Source organism: Mesoplodon bidens, assembly GCF_964165515.1.
Source record: "Mesoplodon bidens genome assembly, chromosome: 18".
Lineage (NCBI taxonomy): Eukaryota > Metazoa > Chordata > Mammalia > Artiodactyla > Ziphiidae > Mesoplodon > Mesoplodon bidens.
The window spans coordinates 30,146,899-30,172,629 of NC_138175.1; the positions used below are offsets into that span (position 1 = coordinate 30,146,899).

A 25,731-nucleotide genomic window follows, 5' to 3' on the forward strand; every position below is an offset into this window, starting at 1 on the left:
TTCTGTCAGGAAATGCAGTTTCAAAGTGGAAAAATAAAAAAGATCAAAAAACAAACAAACAAACAAAGTGCATACAAAGCAAACTGCTAATGTAGGGACGGTTCTAAGGCAGCCAGCAGTGAGAAGGCCAGGTGTCTGGCGTGGCCACCGGGCCGTGCCCCTCTCCCACTGCCCCATGCCGGGCCAGGCTGTCGGGCCACCAGTGCCCTCTTCAGACAGTCTCTGTTGGCTCCAAGGGTGCTGTAAAGCCACAGAAGATTGTGGAAGGAGAAGAGCCTGAAGGGTGGCAGCACCAGCGCAGCCCAAGACAGGGCTGCATTGAGAATATCAAAGCATCTCTTTGGGGGTGGCTCTGGAGGGCTGGTGAGGTGTGGAGGGGGAGGGGCACCTGGGAGGGGTACAATCAGCACCTTTCTTGGAGCACAGGGCAGAGCCACTCTGTGGTTTCTTAAGTTACCAGGTGGGAGTGAGAATGCTGATTAACTACAGAGCTGAGGGCTGCCAGGCCCATCCGGGTCCTTCCCTGGTGCTCGGGGCCCAGTGTGCAGAAAGTGATAGAGAGGCAGGCCCTGGGGGAGGCAGAGACAGCTCAGCAGCCCAGCCAGTCGGACTTGATGCTTCCGAACTTCACGCTCTTCAGACTTTGGTTCTCCAACTTCAGGTAATACGCACCCTTGAAGAAGTAGCTGTGACCTGGGATGAGAAAGAGAAGAGGCTGTGACCGAGCCATCCTCAGGCATTACGGCACAGGGAAGGTTCCTGAGAGCTTTACAAGTCTGCCTGCCATAGGGAAGAAGCTTTTAAATCACAGGACACCCCTGTGAGGCTGGAAGAAGGGAAACGGCTGTGGAATTATGCTCTCCGAGTCTTTGTTTCTTCATCTTTAAGATGTGGATAACGATACCACCTCTTAAGGCTTCTGAGGATTAAATGAGATGATACATGCTATAATTAAGATAAATAACAGAACTCCACTGAGCGCAAGCTCCAAACTAGGCACTTTCTTTTTCCAGAGGTGGCAAACTGGGAGGCTGCTAGCCCCATCGGGCCCACAGATTGGTTTCATTTAGTTCACACAAGTTTTTTGTTTTGTTTTGTTTTGAATAACTGGCTAACATGTAAACATCTGGAAATTTCATATGAAAATACAGATTTCTCACTTCCTTTTAAAAGAGTTAGAATATCTAATAACACTGCTCCCCTTTTCTTGCAGGGCAGAGATCACCAGAAGCCGAGAAGCAACTGTTCCCTGAAAATGAGCCATGTGCTCTCTGGTGCTCCACAGACCCCACCACTCCCTACTGTCTGCCTTGCCCGCTTCACTTATTCATGCCACCAGCTTGGCCCCTGTGGGCTTTGGGATTTCTTACTCCTAACATATATGATCTCATTTTCTTCCTTTCAAACACTGGCATATAGTAGGTGCTCAGTAGACATTTATTTCTGAAGATAATCTTTAACCTAGCACCTGACTGTATCCTGCTTTTTCCTGGACATGTAAGACCTTTAGCCCCTGGAAGTCAGGGCCATGTGCTTAGCGTGTGATAGGAACTCAAGAAGCATCTTTGTGAAATTTAATTGAAATCTCCTCTAAAAAGCCAAACTGAACTCATTTCCAGGGCCCTAGAGACTTCCCAGAAGCCTCCTCAGGAATATGGTTTCGAAACTCCAAACTCTATCCCTCGCTGGTTTGGTGTTTCATTCAGCAAGGGACCAGGGACAAATTGAGCCGATGGGATATCTCTGCCACCTCAGCAGCAGGGCCTAACAAAGTTTGTGCTGTCTCAAATGGAGCCATCCTTCTGCTAATGGGAAGCAGTCACAAGGCCTCTTGTGGAACCCAAAAGGGCCTGGATCAAACCCCAGAATGAATCCAGGGCACTGAGCCCAGGTTTCTCACTCCCAGCAGGCCTCCCGCCCTCCCTGCTCCCTGGCTCCAGGCTCTGCAGCTGTGAGGGGCCTTTCTGGGTCTTATTGCCTGGAGCCAGCTGAGTGAGCAGAGGTCAGGGGTCTGGATGCCTTCCCAGCACTGGGTTGAAGGGGCTGGTTTGTTTTCCCGGGGCGCCGCATGCTTTCCTGCACAATAAGGGAGTGTGTGCTTGCGAGGAGCAGGGCCCTGGCTGGGGGGCAGGGAGTCCTAGAAAGTGGACAGAGGCCTGGGCAGCTCACCCCCGCCCTGCAGGTCCACCACGGCATCCAGGTTATCAGGGATGGCGTTCCAGGCATCTGCGATGAGCTTGGGGAAGCCAGGATCCATTTTCTTCTTCACCTCATTGTATCTGCAAGGAAATGGCCATGGTGAACCTGTGGGAATCCCTAAAGGCCAGCCCTTCCCCAGCCTGATGGGAGGGCCAGGATGATGGCTCCTGGGTGAGCCTGGGAAGCCAGACCTAGCCCTTCAGGGAGGCCACTGACTGGAGCTGAGGGGCAGTGAGTCAGACCTGGGTAAATCCTAATTCCACTACTCACTAATTAGGTGACTTCGGAAAGTCCCATGAAAACAATCTTGTGATTACTGCTCACGTTTAAGCAGTGTGTTACCCACCTTCCATATACTTTCTCAATCCTTTTGACAACCCTAAGACACAGTCACTGCCATAATACCCATTTTTTTTTTTTTTTTTTTTTATGCGGTATGCGGGCCTCTCACTGTAGTGGCCTCTCCCATTGCGGAGCACAGGCTCCGGACGCGCAGGCTCAGTGGCCATGGCTCACGGGCCCAGCTGCTCCGCGGCATGTGGGATCTTCCCGGACCGGGGCACGAACCCATGTCCCCTGCATCGGCAGGCGGACTCTCAACCACTGCGCCACCAGGGAAGCCCCATAATACCCATTTTATAGACCAGAGGCTTAAAAAGGGCACCCAGTTTCTAAGTGGGAGTCCAACCCCGGCCTGTCTGACTCAGGGCAGCAAACTGCTCTCTGACCCTCAGTTTTACCATCTGTAAAATGGGTTATAATTAATTTAATGTATTTAATTAACATATATGTGAAACAGAGTAAAACATGCAAAGTGCCTATCCCAGTATCTGGTACTGGGTAGGTATCTGGGAAATGTTAGTTCCCTTACAAACTCTGATCCCTGCTGCAGTACAAACAGCACTGGCCCAGGAGCCCAGAGACAGGGTCCTGCCCCATCACTGCCCTTCACGGCTCAGCTTGGACAAATACTGCTTCTTCATCTGTCAAGTGGAGCTGACAGTCCACATCCTGGGCGAGGGTCTTGGCTGGGACCGTGAGGTTACAGTACAAGGTGGTGTGTGACCCCAAACCCTGTCAGCCACAGGGCGACTTCCTGCCACCTCAGTCCCAATCGCAGTTCTCAGGGCAAGTCGTTGTCTTGGGCTCTGCCTTTAATTTGTGTAAATACCTTGAGTATTAGTTGGCATAGTCTTCTTTCTGGCTAGCAACATCTGTGTCTTTTTAATTTGGAGGGAGAATTTTTAAACGCTGGGGTTATTTTCATGCCATTGCTTCTCCACTTACACTCAGTATATTTATTATTCTGTAAATATTTAATGAGCTCCCACTATGTCACTGTGGATATGGTAATCAACAAGATAAAGTCTTGCCCTCATGATGCTGATTTTCTAGATAGATCTGTGTTTGAATGCCATCCCGGTGACAGTCAAGCATCAGCCTCATAGCTGACTCTCTTCTTCCCCACAGCCAGCCTGATGACCTCCGCCCCAGATGCCAAAAGCAGCTTCCTCTCTGAGCCCCCTTCTACAGGGGTCTTCCCCCCGTGCCCATCACCCTCAGAACTGCCAGAGAAGCCTCCCTAATCCCAGTTCTGTCGTGAGACTTCTTTTTGCCAAACCTAGCATGCTTCCTCATGACCTGGGGTACCAAAACCAAGTTTCCCAGCTCAAAATTCTAGCAATCCATCCATGTCACCTGCACTGACCTCCCAAACTACATTCTCTAGAGTGATGATGGCTGAGAGCTATGTGTCCTTGAACTTGCCCTCATTTCTTTCTCACCCTACCCACGGAAGGTAGGGACAGCAGGAAGCGACCCCATTTGATGGATGAGGGAACTGAAGCTTGGAGAAGTGAATCAATTTGCTTCCAAGTTCTTTTCCTCCAGGAAGAATACAGCATGGAGCCATCAGAACATGTTGGCTCTGAACAGGACCACACCTCTTCACATTCCTCTCTGTCCCCAGAGCCTCCTCCTACAGTGTTTCCTGCTCGCTGGTGCACTCTTTTGAAAGGCTTCTCTGTGACCCTCTGAACTTCTCCCTTCTGGCTGTAGAATTGCAGTGCAGAGCAGGTGTTAAGAACACAGACATTGGGCTTCCCTGGTGGCGCAGTGGTTGAGAGTCCGCCTGCCGATGCAGGGGACACGGGTTCGTGCCCCGGTCCGGGAAGATCCCACATGCCGCGGAGCGGCTGGGCCCGTGAGCCATGGCCGCTGAGCCTGCGCGTCCGGAGCCTGTGCTCCGCAACAGGAGAGGCCACAACAGTGAGAGGCCCACGAACACACACACACACACACACACACACAAAAGAACACAGACATTTGTGTCCAAGCTTTTTCAAAGGTATATCCTTGAGGCACTTCAGCCTGAGTTTCTACACTTAGAAAATGGAGCTAATAATAGCATCTACCTTAAATGAGAAATACAGGTGAAATGTACAGCCCTGGGATGTGGTACAGGTCCCGTCACAAGAGCCATCACTATTTTATTTGTATGTGTTTATGTCTCTTCCCCTCACGATATTGTAAGTTCCACAGAGCGACTATTTCTTGACCACTGTCTTCCAGCACCTAGGTAATTGCCTGGCACATAGGAGATATTGAATATATTATTGTGGGTTTAGTGGAAGCTTCTAGAAGCAAGGGCTGAGCACTCCCTGGCATGACCTAGGGTTTGCCCAATCTGGAAGCAGCTGCTCGTCCTCTGTCATTCTGGAGCGTTCTCTCCTTCTCCAGAAAGGAGGCCTGAGCATCGGCAGACTCCACCAGGACCAGTGTCTCGAGCTCGTTAACTACCTCTCCTGGGAAAAAGATCCAGCTCCTTTGGAAACCCCGCCCAGATCCTCCAATAGATGTTTCAGTTCTGCTGCTTTTAAGGAAGATTCACAGAACTTCCTCCGTAGAGCAGGCTGTCCATCCCAGATCCAGGCTTTGTGAGGTGGGCTTGCTGTGGAAAAGGACTGGGAAGCCGATAACTCTGCCCAAAACCCAGCAAGGTACCACCACAGCATGAGCATCAGTGTGTGTGTGTGTGTGTGTGTGTGTGTGTGTGTGTGTGCGCGCGCGCACGCGCGCGCGCGCACATGGACACGTCTGTTCTCATATGTTTACATTCACCATACATGCTGAAGGGTGATTATAAATGTCCTTTCAACACCATGATTCAAAGACAAGGGTTCTATGATTCTGCTCTGTGAGGCTGGGCCTCTTGCTGTGCATGATTCTAAGATCTGGAGATTCGGAGTGCCTACTGAGCCGAGATGCCCTTCCACAGTACGTGCGCGTGCCTGAGAGTGTTCTGGGGCCTGTGGGCAGAGTGCCTGCTCCGTGGTTTCCTGGCTGACTGTTTCCTTTCTTGAGGCTTGAGATATCAATCAGCTTAAGTTGCTAAGTATCTTAGCAATATGTCTGGAATTCCACCCTGCCACGGCAGCCTGGGACATAAACAGCTCCTGAATGCAGGGCAGCTGGGGGCGGGTGGTGGGGAGGAGACGGGAGGAGAGAGGCCTTGGGAGGGAAGCAGGATTGTTCCAGGGGTGGCAGACAGAGGTCCAGATGCAGCCACGGGAGGAAACATGGGGACGCTAGGAGGGAAGGAGGAAGATCACCCCTCCCCCACCGACCCAATGACCCTGAGGGTACAGTGCAGGGGGCCCAGGGTTAGAAGCCAGAAGAAGCGGTTATAATCCTATGATCTGTGGCCAACACACTTGCCTATAAATAACTTAGACAAGTTGGTTCATTTCTATGGACCTCAGATTCCTCACTTAGGAAATGTGAAGATTTAAAATTAAACTCCTGAGGTCCGGGCTGCCTCTCACTAACCTTTCCTGGAGATCAGGCTCCCTGACCCTCAGGCCTGACCGTGGCCTCTCAGAATCAGACCCTTCCCTTTAGATGAGCTGGAGCAGAGAGTTACCTGCTTCCACACTGGCCCCCGGCCAGCCTGAGCCCACAGCTACTGAGCCTGTGGCAGATGGGCCAGAAGGTGCCACTGTTTTCAATGAGGCCAGATTTGGATGCTGGCTCCAGTGGACACCCGTCTCAGTTTTCATCCTATGTTTGCCATCTGCCATCCCTGGCTCCACCACCCCCACCTCTTGGGACCCCACTATCTCAGGTACAGTGTAGAAAAGTGAAGAATGTTCTCTGGGAGCCAGAATTCCAGGGTTTAAATCCCAGCCTGCCACTACTTGGCTGTGTGACTTTAAGCTAGACACTTAACCTCTCTGAACCCCTTTCTTCACGTGTAAAATGGGAGGAATAGTAATAATAATATCCACCTCATAAAGCCTTTGGAATGGTGTCTGGCACATAGCATCAGAGTAGCAGCTATTATTTTTATTTTTATCACTCCCTTCTTCAGTGATTCACTCTAAAATATGGGGCTCCAGACCAGACGGACATGGGCCCAATCCAAAGACTTCTGAGAAGGGAAAGGAGGATCTAACCAGAATTGTACCAGTAATGTGCCCAAGAATAGTTCACCCTGTGGTGACTTTTCAGAGGGCCAATAACCCTGGCAGATTAGAGACCAGAGAGGGGGCATCCATGGTCCACCAGGCTCCAAACTTAACCCAGGAGGCTCAAAGCCAGTGTCTTCTCTCTGTCCACGCAGCTGGTGGTGCTGCTCTCCTGTGCACCGCCCTCCCTTACCTCCAGAACTTGTCTCCAGCGAAGATGTACGTCTTCTTGTTCTTGCTCCAGTTAAAGGCAGCATCCACTTTTTGGACATCAGGGGGAAGCCCCAGGCTGGTCAGTGGCTTGGGGTACCCTCGCTCCAGGGTGCTGGCTGAATAGACCCAGTATTCATTCCCTGGGGTGGAAGAAGAGGGTGGGCTGGTGGCAGGTGCTGGAGGCTGTTCCTCCCACCATCCATCTGCCAGGGACCCCACTGTGGCCTTTCTCAGCAGGGACACAAATTCTGCCTAGTTCCAGATTCAGTGTCCGGAATCAGGGTCCACATATAAGGTTTTACAAATCGATTATGGAAGGTCCCTGGCCAAGAAGGTAAGCGGGAGTGAGTCCTAGCCTGGCTCCACTCACCAAGCCAGAGACTCTAAGTGCCACACCTGTTGTGAATAGGCACCTTTTTCTAATTTGCACAAAGGTCCCCTGTGAGCCAGCAGCTGCCCTCGTCACTCTGGGATGGAGGAGCTGGGAAGCCGGCTGGTGGAACATGCGCCCGTGGTGCTTCAGTGCCCCCAGGAAGCCACCCCTGGGCCTCCACCGCAGCCTTTCCTGAGCTCCCTCATAACAGCCTGGTTTTCTGTCTCCCCCACTAGTTCATGAGCTCCCTGAGAGCAGGGGCTGCATCTCTGGCACATGATAGGTGCTCGAATAAAGATTAAATGAGCAGGGTTTCCCAAATGTTACCCATGTGACCCCACCTCGATGATTTTTACCACTTACAGAGTCTCCTCATATTACTTAACTCTTGAATTAACATTTTGCTTTCAAGGAATTCATTTTGAAGTCTATAGAAATAAATTTAAACATTAAAAATGAAAACAAATAGGTGTTTAAAAAATTCTAATTAAACTGTCATCTGCCAAAGGCACTAGCATTAGGAAGGTGTTAAAGACACTAGAACTAAAGTGTCCTTTTCCCTCTGGAAAAGGAATCAGAAGGATTGAAAAGGAATTAAAAGGTTATTGAAATGGTCGTTCTGTGGGCCAATGCTAGTTGATGCTGGGTATCTGAACCCATCTCCCAGATGATGGTTGAAAGAGTGGATCCGTACAGGAGAGCTGAGGGCCAGGCAGCTCCCCTCCCACACACCTGCAAAGAACACAGCTTTCTCCTCCTGTGGGGCCTCGTACACAGCATCGATCTTCTCCGGGAGCTCAGGCCAGAATGTGGCCACCAGCAGGGGCCCCATGGGCTTGTCACGTGGTGTCACTGTTCGCCAAATGAACCTGGGTGGGGGAAGGGGACACAGGAAACCACACCTTCAGTCACTCTGCAGTTGTAACTGCACATGCCTCTATAAACCCTCTCAGAAACATCCCTGGATGATTCCCTGGGAGGCGGGGGGGAGGTGAGATCAAAGAAAGGGTGGAGAAGGACTGGAGAATGGGCAGAGCCCCCTCTGCAAGATGCCAGGGCTGAGAAGCAACCTTTTGCTCACCCTCCTGTTCCGTCCTCCAGGAAGCCTTCCCTAACTACTTCTGTCCCTTACTGTGTTCTCCCTCCTCTGAGCCTCTTAAAATCATCAACACTGAGTGCCCAGAAGAGTAGCTTGATTGTTTTTTTTAAGTGTCTTATCTTTCCTGTCAGATTCAAAGCCAATTCAGGCAGAGGCTGATGGCGCTCAAAAGTATTTCCTGAATTGAAATGATGGGTTCAGGCACTTTGGAGTAGTAAAGGAATAGTAAAGAGCCATCGTTTATTGAGGGCCTACTAAGTGCCAAGCACTTTATGTGGCTTGTAAAATGTCAATTTCAATGTCAATATTATAAGATAATATGCACTCTCAGTGGTCTACCCAGCATCTATTATCTTACTTCCCTATCATCCTTCCTCACAAAATTCCCACATTTATGGCCCCTCCTTTACTATAGGTGGACCTAATCCCCATTCTGATGAGTTTAAGCTACCGGCTCTCAAAGTGTGATCTCTAGACCAACACCTGGAACTCATTAGAAATGCAAATTATTGGGCCCCACTCAGGACCCATGAATCAGACTCTCTGGGCTTGGGGCCCAGTAATCTGTGTCTTAAGAGCCTTCCAGATGATTCTAATGCATGCCAAAGTTTGAGAACCACGGATCTAAGCCTATCAGAGCTTAGCATTCCCTGGCAACTGTTATTGATTCAGCAGTGGCCATATGTCCTATGTTGGCACAATAAGATTGAACACATACACTTACATTTCACATCTGGAGATCCGTCTCTCTCTTTCTTTTCTGCTGGATGTTTGCAAGGAAGTTTATAGCCCCAGTTGCCACTGGCAGCCATTGTGTGACCCTGAGGGACCCAGTCTTAGGATGAAGTCAATGCCAAGGAGAGCAGTGGACAAAGACATCATTGAATCAGTGATCCCTTTTCTGCCTCTGGAGGCAGCCCCACCCCTGGACTTTGTACCATGTGGGAGTAATTTCTTTTCATTGTTTAAGCTGGTTTGAGCTGGGATTCTCTGTTACTTGCAGCCAAAACATCCTGACACAGGAAAGTATCACAATCCTTACTTGGCAAATGACGCTCAGAGAGGTAATGGAATTACCAGGATTCAAATCCACATCTGACTCCAAAGTCTGAGTTTAATTATCCTACAATACTGCCTTTCTTGTCCCCCACAATGCCTAGCACCAATTTCTGCATATGGTCAGCGCTTAAATATTTACTGATTAATTCAAGGAATCCGTTAAACACTCATCAACGTCCTTTTGAAAGAAAGTGTGATGTGTCAGGCCGGTGATGGCTCTGACCTGGGCCTAGGCACTGCACCCTTTCCTAACTCTGAACGCAGATCCGCACGTGTGGTCAGGGCTTCTTTAGGGAGAAGTGCTCCAGACCAAGGGTGGTGCTGGGGCATGGGGCCCCCGGGCTCACCCCTTCCCCAGCCCTGTCATGGGGGCTGCAGGACAGCACTGACATCTGTTGTTACATGTCCTGGTTTGGGCATTCATGGCCTGAGGGACCTGACTTCTCACTGCATTTTGGGTCTCATCTCGCTCTGTATTCTTGCCCTCTCTCTCCCTACTGGCATGTGCTCCCCCCCCGCCCGCCCCGGCACCTAGCCCAGCGCCTGAAGCAGAGGAGCCCCTTCACAAGAGTTTCTGGAACATTTCAGCCTCACCCGGCTCTCCCGGGATAAGCCAGGAACTTCCACATCTCTATGGCTTTGTTCTTGCAGTTCCCTCGTCTCAAACACGCTCCCACTCTGCCAGCCCCATCACGTCCATCCACATCTGCTTCTCCTTTAACGTTTCCCCTTGAGCGCTGCTTCACCTGCAGAGCTTTTCCTTCACTTGGACGTGTCCACAAAGCGTTTTGCTAATGTCCCTTGCAGTCACATCTCTTTCATTCTGCCATGTCAGTCCTCTATGCTTCTGTTCCCTAAACCAGACTGGGGGTGCTCAAACTTTAATGTGCATCAGAATCACTGCGGAAATTTTCTTTTTTTTCTTTTTTGGCTGTGCCACATGGTTTGTGAGATCTTAGTTCCCCTACCAGGGATTGAACCCAGGCCCTCAGCAGTGAAAGCTCAGAGTCCTAACCACTGAACCGCCAGGGAATTCCCACGGGGACATTTTCTTAAATGCAGAGGCCTGGGACCCATTCCCAGAGATTCCAGTCAGAGGGCCTGAGGGTGGGGATAGAAACCCACACGTTTAACCCTCACACTCTAGGTGGTTTCCGTGTGGGAGATCCATTGCCCTCTTTTTGAGGACGCCGATTCAGGCATTAAGCAGCCCCTCCACCTCTAGAACAACACCTCACACCCCCAGCTCCCAAAGCCTAGCAAAGGATTTGGCACAGTAGATGGTAAGTAATTATTTGTCGATAATAACAGCTAGTACACTTGAATGCACTTAGTCTGTGTCAGGCACTGTTTTAAGCACTAAGCTCACCTAATCCTTACAACAGCCCTGTGAGATAGGTTGGAATATTCGTCCCATTTTAGAGAAGAGGAAATTGAGGTTAAAAAGAGATACACAATTAACTTGCCTATAATCGTGCAACTGGTTAGTAGCAGGTCCAGGATTCTAACCCAGCCAATCTGGCTCCAGAACCATTCTCTCAGCTATTATGCTCTATGGGTGGACAGATGGATGGATGATGAATGGCTTGATGATGGATATGGACAATGGATGATGGATGGACAGATAATAGATAGATGGATGGATGATGGACAGACAGGTGAATGGATTGATGGATGATGGATGGACCCTTTAATGTAGTCCTAGATTCTGCCTGCCTTTAGGATAGCTGGGTGAGTCTCAGCCCTGATGGACTGAGTCGGGGCTTTTTTTTTTTTTTTTTTTTTTTGCGGTACGCGGGCCTCTCACTGTTGTGGCCTCTCCCATTGTGGAGCACAGGCTCCGGACGCGTAGGCTCAGCGGCCATGGCTCACGGGCCCAGCCACTCTGCGGCATGTGGGATCCTCCCAGACTGGGGCACAAACCCGTGTTCCCTGCAACGGCAGGCGGACTCTCAACCACTGTGACACCAGGGAAGCCCAGGGCCTTTATTTATAGCACGAAGCACACCACCTCTTTCTACTCTGTGGTTACTTGCTCCTCATACATAGAACATTTTAGGTCAAGGCCATTCCAGAGAAGGCCTGTGGTAGACTGGATTATTGTTCCCAATTCTTCCCTCCATCCCTAGTTTAGAAGTATACATCCATGTGTGTTGTCACACGACTATGCAGTACCATCCCCTAGAGTAGGCATTGGGCTTGGCCACGTGATTTGCTTGAGCCACTGGAATATTCTCAAACATGCGGAGACTGAAGGCTTTAAATGTGCTTGTGTGGTTTGATTTGGCCTCTTGTGCTCCTGCCATCTGCCACAAGTAGCCGCTAATCCCAGGAGAATGAGTGACATGCAGAGCAAACCTGAGCCCAAACTGCAGCCCGAAGCCAAGGCACCTAGTAGACCCACAGACTAGGAGAGGGCACAAGAAATGCCTGTTGTGGTAGCCACCAGGATCTATCTGACACGCAGCAAAAATGGTCTCATATAGGCCATTCTGTGAAGCCCACAGTGGGATCCTTGAGCAAGAGATGGGGCACGAGAATAACGGAGAATGGGCAGAGGGCAAGGAGGACAAGAAGCAAGATCCCGCACGTACCGGTCCTTGAAGAAGAAGATCTCCCCGCGGATCTGAGAGATGCCATCAAAGACGATGTCCTGTTTGCAGATCTCAGGAGTGATGGGGCCCAGCGTGGGCGTGGGGCCGGTGCCAATGTCAATGTCAGGGGAGGCCCCTGGGGGAGGACACCTGACCTCAGACTCTCCCCAGCTCCAGGGGTTCTCCCTACCAGGCTGAACCCCTAGGCTGGCCCACCCAACCTGCGAAGCATCAGAAGAATAGTATTCTGGCCTCGGTGTCAGCCCAGGGAGGACGGGGGATGAGGCCTGGACTTGGAGAGAGGAGGCTGAACGAAACCAGAATCCTGTGGCCCTTCGTCTTTTACAAATGTTCTTCCCTGACATCCTCAGAATCAGTCCTCTCTACATCCCTAAGAGGTAGGCATCACTATTATCCCCATTTTACAGATGAGGAAACTGAGGCCCAGAAAGGTTGTATATGACTTGCTCAAATATTTAAACCCAAAGCTCATGTTAGTAAGCCCACAAGAGAGTCACGGCGGTCAGAGGGGATACTCGTGTGTCCAGCACTGGGGGTGTGGCACTTCCTTCACTCCTGAGGATAACCAGCCACAGTTTAGAGATGAAGAAACTGAGTCGAAAGAGGTAAAGACTGGCTCCATCTCTTGCAGCTGGTGAGTGGCAGAGGCAGCACTCGAACCCACAGCCTCTCACCCTACTGCAGTTCTTCCCCAAGTCCAATGTTCCCCACACTTCATCACTCCAGAGCCAGTTTCATGATTTCAGCTTTGTCCAGGTACCACCAGTACTATTATATATTTACTTTTCTTTTTTTAAAATGGAGTTACTTTGTAAACTCTGGCCTCACTGTAAGCATTAATATAAATAAAATCCTTAGTTTCAGGTACTAGTTGTATTGATCCTATTACACGTTAAAATAGAAGAGTCGTTAGGAAGACTAGAAACTTGCACCCCTGTATCACTAAGGTCATTCCAGGCACTGGGAAACTCTACCCTGTGTTTAGCTAATTCTCCTGGATTCTAAACCTCACTTGGATGCATAAACCTGGTTGATCTTGGGCCAGAGGGTTACCTTTCTCAGACCTCAGTTGACCCGCCTAGAAAATGGAGAGTCCATTTCTGCCCCGCCTGCCTCACAGCATGGCTCTGGGGAACCAAGTGGGGCACAGACACTGGTGTTATTTGGAAAGGAAAGGGCTGTCCAAGAGCCCCCTTGGAGAGTTGCTCTGACACACCCGGACCAGGTTAACACACCTGCCCTTGTCTCCTGCAGTCCTAGACAAATGGGACCTGGATGGTTACACTCCCTGGGCCTCCATCCCCAGTGGCATGACCTCTCCAGATCCCTGCCCCAGGGACCCCAAGCCGAGGCTTACCATAGAGCTCTTGAATGCCCTTGATGTCATCATGTGACAGGCGGAAGTTCTTGGTGTAGGTGTAAATGGGGGCCATTAGGGCTCCGGGATCCTCTGAGTGCTCCAGCCCCATTGCATGGCCAAACTCATGGGCTGCCACAAGGAACAGGCTGTACCCTGAGGCCCGCAGGGAGGGAAGGAGGGACAGAAAGACAGGGAGAGAGATGAGAGAGAAGTCAGGCCTGGCCCTGGCGATGGCGACATTTGAGGACATCCCCATGGTGGGACTGAGAGCGTGGAGGTGACATGTACTGATTTTTCCTTCTCCCAAGAATTCTGGGGTTAACAGACCATGCCTATTGTTTTCAAGGAGAGTCAACCAAAGTCCTCTTGTCCCTTTCCAGGTGGGCTGCATGTGTGCTATAAAGGGGAGCATGTAGCATCGGCAAATCCTCTCTGTAGAGTCCCATTTGTTAAAAATCCTGTTTCCTGGCTCTTTCTCTATAAAGACTAAGGACAAAACCTGCTCTGTGGGGTCTCCAAAGAGGTAACCCCTGGGACCACCGTTTCTGCTCCAGGGGAAGCAGTAAAATGACTCTCACTTGGAGTGGTTGCCCAAGCTCAAGCCAGACAGTGGGCAAACCCTACTGTCACACCCTGTTGTGTATTGAATTGTGTCCCTCCAAACCCCACGTACCTGTGACTATCTATTCGGTAATAGAGTCTTTGCAGATAAATTAAGATGCAAGTTAAAATGAAGCCATACTGCAGTAGGGTGGACCCTTAATCCAATGTGATCCATGTCCTTATAAGAAAAGAAGATAGGGCTTCCCTGGTGGCGCAGTGGTTGAGAGTCCACCTGCCGATGCAGGGGACACGGGTTCGTGCCCCGGTCCGGGAAGATCCCACATGCTGCGGAGCGGCTGGGCCCGTGAGCCATGGCCGCTGAGCCTGCGCGTCCGGAGCCTGTGCTCCACAACGGGAGAGGCCACAACAGTGAGAGGCCCGTGTACCGCAAAAAAAAAAAAAAAAAAAAAGAAAAGAAGATACTTAGAGATGAACATATATGGCCAGGTATCAACAGAGGCAGAGATTGGAGGGATACAGCCTCTAGAGGGAATGTGGCCTTACCCACACCTTGATTTTAGACTTCTAGATGACTCCAGAAGTGCAAGAGAATAAATTTCTGTGGTTTGAAGCCACCTGGTTGGCGGTACCCTGTTATGGTGGCCCTAAGACACTAATACGCCACCCCCCAGGTGCACCACACCTGCTCTGGAGACTTAAACCACTCCAGCAGGTGGAGAACCCCACCTTTAGGTAGAGACTGCAGCAGGTAAAATCAGGGTATGTCTTAGCACGGCACTTGGTGGAGGATGAGAAAACCTCCTTTGGCCAGCCTCTGTCAGCTGGCGTTCTCCAAGTTCCATCTCATTGAGAGTAAAAAAGAAGAAAAGTAACTTAAAGAGAGGCTGACCTAATTCTGGCTGGCCCAGGACCAGCACTCTCACCTGGCCATCTGGGGCCTTGAACCCAACGGCACTGGGCCCTGCAGCCTAGAGTGGGCACAGTGCCCCCAAGGATTCTGTTCACTGCAGTGACCACACAGTACGGTCATGACCTGTCTCCTGGTCACCCTCTCGCTCCAGCCTGTGAGTCCTGGAGGGCAGAGAACTGTCCCAGGTAGCTGTGTTTTCAACACCCAGCACTGACGAGGACCCCTCCATTCACAACTTGGCAAAGGATGGCGCCCATGGGGCAGGAGGGCTGTGGACGCTTCCCCGTGCTGCATGGAGGGTGGAGAGAGCAAGGATGAGGCTCCTCCTGTTTTCCTCTCTTCTGCCCACCTGGCTCCCTGAAGGCAACTCTCTGTTGGAGTGAGAATGCCTCGCAGGAGGATCATCTCTCTGGGGCAGGGCTCCCTGTGCCCAACACTGAGACATTTTGGGGTTTGACAGCCCCACCTGGAGGGGTACAGATGTGGGAGGGAAAAGCAGCATCTCCTTGGGAAAGCTGGTTCCCACCCAGGAATCGGGTACTAGGATGGACGGGATCTTATGTCGGAGGCCATGTCTCTGCCCGGAGAAACAAGGCCAAGGCAGGGACACTGTCTCCACGAGGAACGGACAGCATCTCTGCCAAGTGGGCGGGTCTGTTGTGGGCAGTGTCTCTACCAGGGTAGGTGGGTGTCTGGGGGGCAGTGTCTGTGGCTGAGGTGGGTGGGGACTCTGGAAGATTTCCAGCCCAGTCGCAGGCGGGGCGGGGTGTGCAGTGTCTTTGCCCAATGGCCAGGGCTCCTACCTTGGTCGGGGCAGAAGCCCCACTTGCGGTCATCGTCGTAGTTGGCCGTGGTCGCACACCACAACTTCCCATCGCTGCGGCCGGCGCTGGTGCAGCTCTCGTGCTTGTTGCCCAGGAAGGTGAAGGGGAAGACACAGGGGGCACCTTCCGAGTTCCCGCCCACAGTGGACATGGCTGTGGGGTTATGGACATGTGTCAGCAGGCAGCGGGGGGTCTGGGGCCACCGCCAGGGAGCAATGATATGATGCGGCCATTAACAAACCAGGCTTACTGAGTACTTGCTCGGTCCGGGGCACGTGTTCAAGTGCTTTACACACCGCTCACCCCTTTGGCCCCCTCCAACAACCCTGTGAGGCTGGGACCCTAGGTTACCCCCCATTTCATGGATGGGGTGACTGGAGCTCAGAGAGATTAAGTAACTTGCCTGGGCACATGCTGCTAGGAAGTGGCAGGGCTGGGGTGCAAACCCAGGCAGCCAGATTCCAGAGCTTTAATTAGCCTCTCATGGATGGGACCACAGCGGCTAGAGGCAAAGGGGGCTGGCCAGAGCTGAAGGTGTCAACACATTTCCCGAGACCGGGAGCTCCATCACACATGGTCTCGCGGGAGACCTACCTGTGTCTCCTACAGAGAGCAGGGACTCAGCAAATGTCTGCTGAAGGAAAGGAGGAAGAAAAGAAGGGAAGGAGGAAGGGAGTCCTTATTGAAAAACAGAGACCAAAGGAGATACAGACTAAGACAAAGAAAGGCAGGCAATAGAGACATTGAGATCAGAGAGAGGAAGAGACAATTGCCAGGGAGGCTGCGAGACTGTGGGCCATTCAGAGGGTCCTGGGTGGACCTGACATTAGACATCACCAACTGATTCAGCTGAACTGGCTGTTGGTGCCCAGCGTCTGTCCTGATTTTGGTGTCCGTGCTGGACCAGCTGCTAAGCACCCTGACTAGCGCCCCGGTCCTGGGGAAAGGAGGTGGGGACAGGGCTCCCGTGGGTTTGCTATCGAAGGACAGGGAGAGGCGTGACACCTACCGGTCTCGGGGCAGAAGCCGTACTTCTTGTCGCGGTCATAGTCCTCGGTGGTGCCACACCAGCGGTAGCCATCGGTACGGCCCTCCGTGGTGCAGCTGTCATAGGATGTACCCTGGAAGCGGAACGGGAACTTGCAGGGCTGTCCGTCGGCGTTGCCACCCATGGTGAACAGGGCTGGGGTGCAGGAGAGAGGGGGGAGGATGCAAATGTGAGGGAGACCGCCCATCTGCCCACGGGAGCATCCGCTGGGCACCTGCATGGGCGCAGAGCTGGCTTGCTGCCCACCTGCCCGCTCATACCAGGGAAATTGTAGCATTGGTAAAATGTTAAAAAAACATCTATCCTGGCTGGTAAACTGCTGCTCCTCTGAGCTCCCAGGGGGTAATTACCCCTGCCTACACGGCCAACCCCATCCTGCCCCTGGGACCTTATGGACGGCCCCTCGACACCAGCAATAAAATAGTTAACACCTGGCACACAGTGGGGCCCTCAGATCCCTGCCCCAGCCCCAGGATCACTGTCCACTCTGCCTGGTTGTTGCCCACATCCCTGCGGATTGCTAAATATATCATCCATGGTGGGCAGGATGGCAAGAGTCTCTCCATTTGATAGATCGGGAAACTGAGGTTTGCAGAAGCTGGTTCCAGAACTGCTTATGGTCATAGAAACGGAAAAACTGGATGAGGGCTGTAACTGAAAACAACAAAACACACTGAATTGGAATCTCTCCCTTCCTCTGTCACACACGCTCGTGCACACAGAGAAAGCTTCACCTCCTTTCAACCCCAGGCCCTTTCCTGGATGCTGCAGTCCCTGCACGAGGGAGGAGGAGAGGAGATGGAGGGCAGGACAGGGAGGTGGTGTTTTGGGGGACCTTTCAAGTCACACCCCAGGCTCCCACTCTGACCTCCCCAAGACTTGGGCCATGACTAGAGAGTTCAGGGCAGATAGTGGGATTAAGAGTCTGGGCTTGTCTGTCTTGGGGTCTTCCCCTGCTCCCCTGTACCCTCATCCACCCCAAAGCTACAAAATGGTGTGTCTTTGGATTTGCCAACTAGCAAAACCACAAGTGCATAACAAGGACCATCTGTGCACTACGGCGCCAGAGGTGACCTCACCAGCCCCCGTTAACTCCGCCATGGCCAGAATTGAGCCCAGTCCGTGGTGACCCCAGCACAGGTCTTGGGGCCCCATAACCTCACTGCTCCCGTCTCCCCAACCAAGTGACCTTCTCCTGCAATGCCAGAAACAAGGGGATGAATGGAGGAAGAAACACTGAGGCCAGATGCCTTGGTGACCTCAAAGTGGGAAAGGCAATTGTTAAATATATCATCCATGGTGGGCAGGATGGTGTTAACCTCAGTGGAGGCCAGTCTCCACCTCTGGCCTTCCATCAGCTGCATTTCTACCACCCAGGAAGCCCCCATCTCCTCTCAGATCCTGCCCCCAAAGGGATGGAGAGAAGCAGACGCTGACTCAGCAGTCAGGAGGGGCTGAGTAACCAGAACCTCTGCCCCAAGACCCAAACACGTGCATGTCGTGCGTACTTGCAGCTGGCTGAAGACCAAATCAATGGCTAATGTTCAGGGCAGGGAAAAACCCTTCCCTAACTTATGAATTCCAGCTGTTTCCACTTCTATTATCAAGACATTCTGTTCTAAACACAGGGGTTGACACATGGGAGGGTTAACGCCATCTAAATCCCTACTGGGAAATGCAAGATACATTAAATATTTTTGGTTTTAAATATTTCTGACTTATTGATGGTCAATGTCTTGAACTCTTACTTAATACAAAGTATTGCGTGCACTTTGGTACCAAAAGCGTAAACAGGAACACAGTTAACTAGGTCTTTGTTTTTTCCTTCTGTCAATATGGCTAATGCTTAGGGTTCAGTTGCAATAAAGTCACAGAGATTCACAAACATGTAAAATTACAGCCAAGAAGACAGGGAATCTTTATGGGATAGTGAATACTTTTAAAAAGTATTTTAAAAGGTTTTGGACTTTCTCCCCTCTTCCCCAAACTTTCTCAGCTTTCAATCTCTAGAATCATTAAACACGATGACTTGATAGAGTATGAAGTACGTATGCTGTCCTTTTATGATTTCTGATTATGAAGTGTGTCAAGGATAGATAGATGAAAAAGGATTGAGTGTGTATGTCAATACCCTCACCTTTTAAAAAACTTTTCCCTCTACATTGCTTCAAAATATCTGAAGCTTGTGTCTCAAGCACTGACAAAAAGGCACACACAAATACTGCGCCAAACCTAATGCCTTTGCCAAGACACAGAGATGCAGCCACAAGCAAAGACAGATGGAGACCAAGAAAGGCAGACGCAACAGCTCCCAGACACCCCCCCACCCTCGCCACACACACACACACACATACTCAGAGTCCAAATCAGAACCAGAAGTGATGGCTGAAATTCCCTAGGTTGGCGTCCCCAAGCCAGGCTGGGTACCAGCCTTGGTGTCTGAGTCTTGCCTCCCAATCCCACTGCGAGGCTTCTCATCTACCCCCAAGCCTCTCCTCATGCCCTTGAACCTCCAATCCTGCTGGAGGGTAGAGAGTGGTTCTCTAGAGATCCGCTGGGCATTTTAATCATTCTAAGTTCCTCTAACGCATGTTAGAAAAAATAATTAGTGCATCAAACTGGTGAGTTCAAAAATATTATTACTCGTGATAAAACTTAAAGAAAAAAAGGAATTGATTTAATGAAAGTATTAACTGAATAATGGAACAGATGAGAGGGGCACAGTGATGGCTCAGATCAGGACATGGGGCCTGAAGGACGTTGAGGGGACACTGGTTGACTGGCAGTGCCAGGCCTGGGGAGTGTGGAGGCCGGGAAGGTGGAGGCCTGGGGCCAGGAGGACACTCACCTTCATGGGGGCAGAAGCCGTACTTGCCGTCCTTGTCGAAGTTGTAGGTGGTGGAACACCAGAGGAAGCCGTCGCTGCGGCCCGTGTCCGTGCAGCTGGTGTACTCCTTGCCGTTGAACAGGAAGGGGAACTTGCAGTACTCCCCGTCGGCGTTCCCATACTTCACGCGGACCACTGAGGGGCCACACAGGGTGGAGGGTGAACCTCTCCAGGCCTTTCTTTAGAGACCAGGCTTGTGACTCACCAGGGTGTGTGACCTCCCCCCCCCTCCCATTTGAGCAGATGGAGGGGTCCGTGGTTGCCAGGGAAGCCAAAATCTTTGTTGCTAGGTGACAGGGAGGCATGCAGAGGACCGGCGAGGAGGCTTGGGCACGTGGATGGTCACTTTCTTACCTTGCCCTTCTCCCAGGGTCCACAGCTCATCATCGTCAAAGTGAGAGTCTCCCCCAACGCCAGGGCCTGGGGCGAAGGCGTGAGCCAGAAGCCCATCTTTGCCGTCAAAAGGGTACCCATCTCCATGCTCTGAAACACACTGGATCTCAGCTTCTAGCTACCCCGCTGGGCACTGAAACCCAAGCACATGCCATCCATGGTTGGGGCCCTTTAGCCCACCTAGCATCTGTCCCCTTCCCTTGTCCTGTTGGGTTATCCAGGACTGGGGACACAATGAGTCTAGAGTATTGCTGACTTGACTGTCACCATCCTATGGTCTACACTATTCCCTCAAGTCTACACAGCCTTCAGAATCTCTGCCACCAACCTTTACTGTCTACACTACTGCCAATGACACTACAGCTATCCACATACCTACACTGCCATACCAGTCTCCTCACCACCCACCCTCATTGTCCAGTGTCTATACCATCTACCCTCAAGTCCACACTGTTCTCCCTCAGCCGTATCACCTCCCTTCATGTCACACTATCCCCAGTGGCCACAACACTCACCCTTATAACCACTTTGCCACCCAGGGCCACATGCCTACACTGTCTCCTGTGCCTGTGTCACTTACCCTCCTCACATACCACTCACAATGTCTACATTGCCTACCTTCGTGTCTACACTACTGCCAGTGTTCCCACCCCAACACACATGGCGCCCTGGATCCTGGGTTCTATTCCACTTGCTCTCATGTCTACACTGGTCCATCTGACCCACGCTCATATCTAGAGTTCCTCAGTGTCTCTGAGTGTCATCCAATAGAACTCCCTGCCATGATGGAAATGTTCTTTGTCCAACTTAATAGTCTGATGTGGCTACTGAGCACTTGAAATCTGACTAGTGTAACGGAGAAACTGAATTTCAAATTTTATTTAATTTTAACTAATTTAAAAGTAAGTAGCCCTATGGATCCAGGGGCTACCACGTTGGACAGGAGATGGGGAGCCATTTGCTTTCAGGTTCACACGGCCTCCAGGGAGTCACGTCACTGCCTTCCCATCAACGCGGCTCTCCAGTGTCTCATCTTCTGCCCTCCTAGCTAAGCTGGAAAGGAGTCCCCTGTGCCTCTCTAATGTCCGGATCGCCCCCTTGTCTCTGCACTGACCCCCCTGCTGGCCCCTCTTCTGCCTACCCCAGCGGCCAAAGTTGATCATGATGTCAGCTTCTCCATCATGGATCCGAGAAAACCGCAGTGGAGTCACACCACTCCAGACTCGGAAGGCACGAGCGAAGGCGTCGTCCACTGTCTCAGGGTCCAGATCAGGGGTGTAGCCGATGATCCTGGAGGTGGCAGAAGGGCACGTGAGTGTGCAAAGGAATGTGCGTGTACCTATGCATGTGAGTGTGTGCATGTGTGCAAGGGTGTGCGTGTGTGCAAGGGTGTGCATACATGGGAGGGGTGTGCGAGTCTGTGTGCACGAGCGTGTGCATGTGAGTGTGGATGCACAGGCAGACAATGCGTGTGCATGTTGAGTTGAGCTCCCTGGGAGAAGAGCCCGCCCAGAGTGCCTTGAGGTCCGGCAGTGCCTCAGATCAGCCTGTATCTTCAGGCCCTGCCTCGGGCGTCTCTTCCTTCCCTCTGGCCGAGGGAGAAGGATGGGGGTGTAAATAGTGCATTAAGGGACACAGCACAGAGATCTCATCCTTGGAGTCCAACATGAGCCGTACAGAACAGAGCCCGCAGCCCAATTAACAACTAATTATAACAACTCTATAATACAATAAAAAACCCAATTAGCAACCAATCATCAAGTTCCCTTTACCCGCCCCAATGACCTCATCTGATAATAATAGTGACTAGCATTTATTACACTCTTACTACATGCTGGACACTAAAAGCCCTTCATACATATGATCCAGTTCCCAAGCCGTAAGTAAGGCTTCCTTTCAACCCCATTTGGCAGATTGGAAAGCCAAGGCTCAGAGCGCTGAAACGGAAGGAGTCCAATGCCGCACAGCCAGTAAGTGTGAGATTCAAGTCCTGGTCTGTCTTATTCCAGGTCCTAAGAATTCTGCATGCAAGCTCCTTAAGAGGCCAAGTCTTCCCAAGATAGCTCCCAGGTCCCCGGAGCGGGGAGGCAACGCCCAATGAGACGCGGTGTCCCTTGGCCCAGGGCCCTGCCTCCCGCAGCCCTGCCCCGGCACCTGTAGGTGATCTGGTTCTTGTCCCACTTGGGCTTGCGGGGGAAGAAGTTGTAGTTGGCCACGTCGGGGTTGCCGCAGCGCGGCTTCCGCATGGTCTCGATGGTGCTCTGGTCCAGTTCACCTGTCTGGGGTAGCCCGAAGAACTTCTGCATCTTCTTCAGCGTGTCCTTCAGCACAAACAGGTTACAACTCTCCTTGGGGCAGCCGTAGAAGGTGTTCAGGTATTGCTGGAAGAAGTAAGCACCCCGGCACAGGCAGCCACGTTAGGATGGCATAGTACTGATCAAAGGAGTCAGGGACCCAAGGGCACTGGGTGGAGTCCCAGGTTCCCAAACCAGCTCTGTCACCCACTAGCCGAGTGACATAAAAGCTGTAGAGAGCACGGCTTGGGAGCACATGTTGAGTGCTTACTATGGGCCCAGGCACTAATGTCAGCTTGTGTTAACTCACTGAATGCTCACAGCAACTCTATCATGTAGACAGTCCATCATACAGGAGGAAACTAAAGCACAGAGAGGTTAAGAAACTTGCCTAAGATCACACAACTCACAAATGGCATAACTGAATTTGGACCCAAGCAAACTGGCTCCAGAGGCCAGGCTTAGAACTGTACCTCTCTACCACCCCTCTATACCTCCATCGTCTCTTTTAATCCACCAAACTGCTGATGACATAGGGATTACTTTCCTCACTTTTCTTTAAAGAGGTTCAAGGGCTATGTGCCAGGGCTCCAGCAGCAGTCAGTCCTGGGTTCAAATCCTGAATCTGCCATTCCCCAGAAGAAAACAGTCCTGTCCCTCAGGTCCTGTGCAGCAGGCTCTGCCCAAACGGAGGCCAAAACCAAACAGGCCCCTGCAGGGCATCGGGGACCAATCAGCTCATTTATTTGTTGAACAAATACTTTTTGACACGTACCAGGCGCCAAGCCTGGTGCTAGTGCTGGGGATCAAGTGGTGAGCACGACAGATGTTTCTAGTCTCTAGGGTTTAAATCCCAGTGTGGGGAGGCTGATGGACCACAAATAAGTGGAAAATTAAATATGTGATAGGAATGGTGGGAGGAGCCAGGAGATCTCATTACTGGGGCCCTAACCTTGTTTGAGAGGGTAGTTAGGAAAGAAGAAATAAAGGGTATAATAATAATAATGATAATAACAATATAATGACTAATACTTATTGAGCACTTACCATGTCCCAGGTACCCTTCAAAGTGTCTAAGATTACCTCTCCTCGAACCCCAGGACAGGTACCATTATTACCCTCAGTTTGCAGAAGCAGTTGAGAGAAGTTAAGTCACTTGCCCAAGATTTACTAGGCCAGTTGGTTAGTGCACCCCCGGATTTGAGGCCAGGCAGACTAAGTTCAAAGCCTGGCTTCTCAAGCCCCCGTCCCCACTGCATTGCCTCTGGGCAACATGGACTTCCATATGCTGTAGAAAGCATGGGGACCCAGGTAGCTTTGTCAGTGCTCCAAAGCTCCACCCTCGCCCTCAGCCATTGCCCCCTCATTATGCAGACCACCTCCAGACCCTTGAGAAAAATAACCCCCTAAAACTGTAAGGTCTCCCAACCCATTTGTCCAGAGAAGGCAGAGACCTAGATGCTGGAAAAGGGGCAGGGGTGGTGTCACATCCAGAGAAGGGGCCCCCCAGGTGACCAGGGGGCACGAGGATCCTGTCCTGGGCAGTTTGGGGACCACGTTGAAGGAGAATAGGGGCTTTCTAAGGTGGCTGAAGCAATAACGTGGCAGATGTCTTGTGCGCTGGAAAGAACATCTTGAGGGGTCCCCAGCCCGAGGCGCTTACAGGGTGAGAGGGAGGGCCCTTCAGCTGCCCCCATCTCTGCTTGTGCAGTGTGGTGGTGGCCTGGATGCCCCTCTGGCCAGGCGCGCGCGCGTCTGAGCGCGCGCTCGCAAAACAACATCTGAGCCGCAGCTCGGAGCCCCGCCAGGAGGGAGGGCTCCCTGGCCGCTCTCCGACCCCAGCCGGCCTCAGTCCGCCCCCGCCCCACGCGCCAGGGCCCTCGTGCCGCCCCTCCCTCCGCCCTGCCGGCCAATTCTCTCCTTCTGTCCTCCGACCCCTCCGGAGAAGTTCGAGGAAACTTTCTGAGGTCCAATCCTTGACCCTCCTTGACCGACTTGCTCATTGAGCCACTGGAAAAAGCGCTGTCCTCTTCCCTCCTGCCCCCAATGCTTGCCAAAAGGTCCCGGGGAGCGGTTTGTCCAAGGCCCCTCTCCAGATGTGTGCCAAAGGTTCCCAGACGTTTGCCAAAGTTCCGCTTTGCTCAGAGCTCCCACCCTCACGTGTGCAAAAACTTATCCAAATTTTGTGCCAAAGGCCCCTCTTCTCTAAGTCCCACAGGGGTTTAAAGGATCCTCCACCGTTTGCAAAAGAGACCCCTTTAGGCTTTTTGCCAAAGGCCTAGCAGGACGCTGGCCAACAGCCTCGTTAGCAAACCCCCCAGATGTGTCCAAGAGATGTATACAAAGCCGCCCCCCTTTGCCAAATCCCGGATACTAGACAATGTCCTTACTATTTGCAAAGGGGGCCCATTCCAGCGGTTTGCCAAAGCACCCCCCGCGCCCCCCGCTGTGTCCTGAAAGTTGCCAAATTGGGCTTCTCCTCTTACCGCAGCTCCCCAGCCCCTCCTCCCGCGAACCAGACCACCCCATGATGTTTGCTGAAGCCCCTCCCCCACGCTGTGTGCCCTCCGTGGGGATGGGGGGAGGGGTGGCCCTTCCTCCACCTCCTAAGTTTGTCTAAACTCGGTTGGATGAGGCTCGCTTCGGAACTCACCACAGCCAACTCTTTGTCCGTTTTGGGGGCGACATCTCCAGGAAACTTGATGATGGGCGACGGCGCGGCGGTGGCGCGGCCCAACAGGCAGCCCAGGACGCAGAGCGCCCGCAGGGGGCCGGCCAGCGGGCCCCAAGCCACTCGCGCCTCGGTCATTGCGCTCCCGGGCCCCGCGCGTCGCCCGGGGGATGGCTGGCTCGGTGCGTGTGGCCGCGTCGCCGCCTGGCTGGCGCCTGCTCCCCCGCGTAGCGCTGCGCCCCCAGGGGCTGTTCGACTCGGTCTCCTCGGCTTTGCCCGGCTCAGCGGCGCATGGTCCGGCCCCCAGCCCTCGCCGCCGCCGCCAGCTCTCGCCGGTCCTGGCAAAGCCTTTGTATGTTTAAAGCCCCAGATGCGTAGCTCCAGCCACCGCCGGAGGAAGTCTGGATGCAGCGGAAACAAGGGAGGGCAGCCGCCAGATGTGGCCGGCTGGGCTGGGAGGGCGCTGGCAGTGCGGCGCCGGGTGGAGGGGAGCGCTCAGGCCCGCCCCTCTCCGCCCCATTCCCCCTCTCGCCCTCCTCCTCTTTTCTCCTTTCTTTTCCTTTCTCCGCCTCTTTTCCCCTCAGCCAGAGCTTTGGGCCTCTGCGAGAACCATCAGTGCGGCGACCTTCCAACCTTTACTCCCCAATCCGGGCGCAAAACCTATGGAACCTCTGTTGGGAAACATCTGGCGCGACCACTCTAGACACTTGACGTCCTGAGGCTGGAGAGCAGCGGTTCTTGGAGGGACGCGCGGGG

The 25,731-nt window shown here is 52.3% G+C and overlaps 1 protein-coding gene across 1 annotated transcript; it reads right to left on the minus strand.

The window, feature by feature from the left end:
• Positions 1-68: 68 nt before the first annotated feature.
• MMP2 (matrix metallopeptidase 2) lies at positions 69-25,446 on the minus strand. Its single transcript, XM_081217814.1, has 13 exons — positions 24,958-25,446; positions 22,165-22,391; positions 21,152-21,300; positions 19,972-20,100; positions 19,579-19,752; positions 16,692-16,865; positions 15,662-15,835; positions 13,382-13,537; positions 12,004-12,139; positions 7,984-8,120; positions 6,859-7,018; positions 2,170-2,279; positions 69-693 (listed from the first exon to the last, which is right to left on the minus strand). The coding sequence occupies exons 1-13, from the start codon at positions 25,111-25,113 to the stop codon at positions 590-592; spliced, it is 1,986 nt and encodes a 661-aa protein (XP_081073940.1). The 5' UTR covers positions 25,114-25,446; the 3' UTR covers positions 69-589.
• Between the last annotated feature and the right edge of the window lie 285 nt (positions 25,447-25,731).

What these genes read in the sequence shown, in the direction of transcription:
- MMP2 (XM_081217814.1), bottom strand. Translation starts at nt 25,113, where the DNA reads ATGACCGAGGCGCGAGTGGCTTGGGGCCCGCTGGCCGGCCCCCTGCGG. An exon ending in GATCAACTTTGGCCGCTGGG is followed by an intron (nt 20,101 to 21,151) that starts GTAGGCAGAAGA and finishes AGTGTGTTTCAG; the next exon opens with AGCATGGAGATGGGTACCCT. An exon ending in CGGCTTCTGCCCCCATGAAG is followed by an intron (nt 16,866 to 19,578) that starts GTGAGTGTCCTC and finishes CCTGCACCCCAG; the next exon opens with CCCTGTTCACCATGGGTGGC.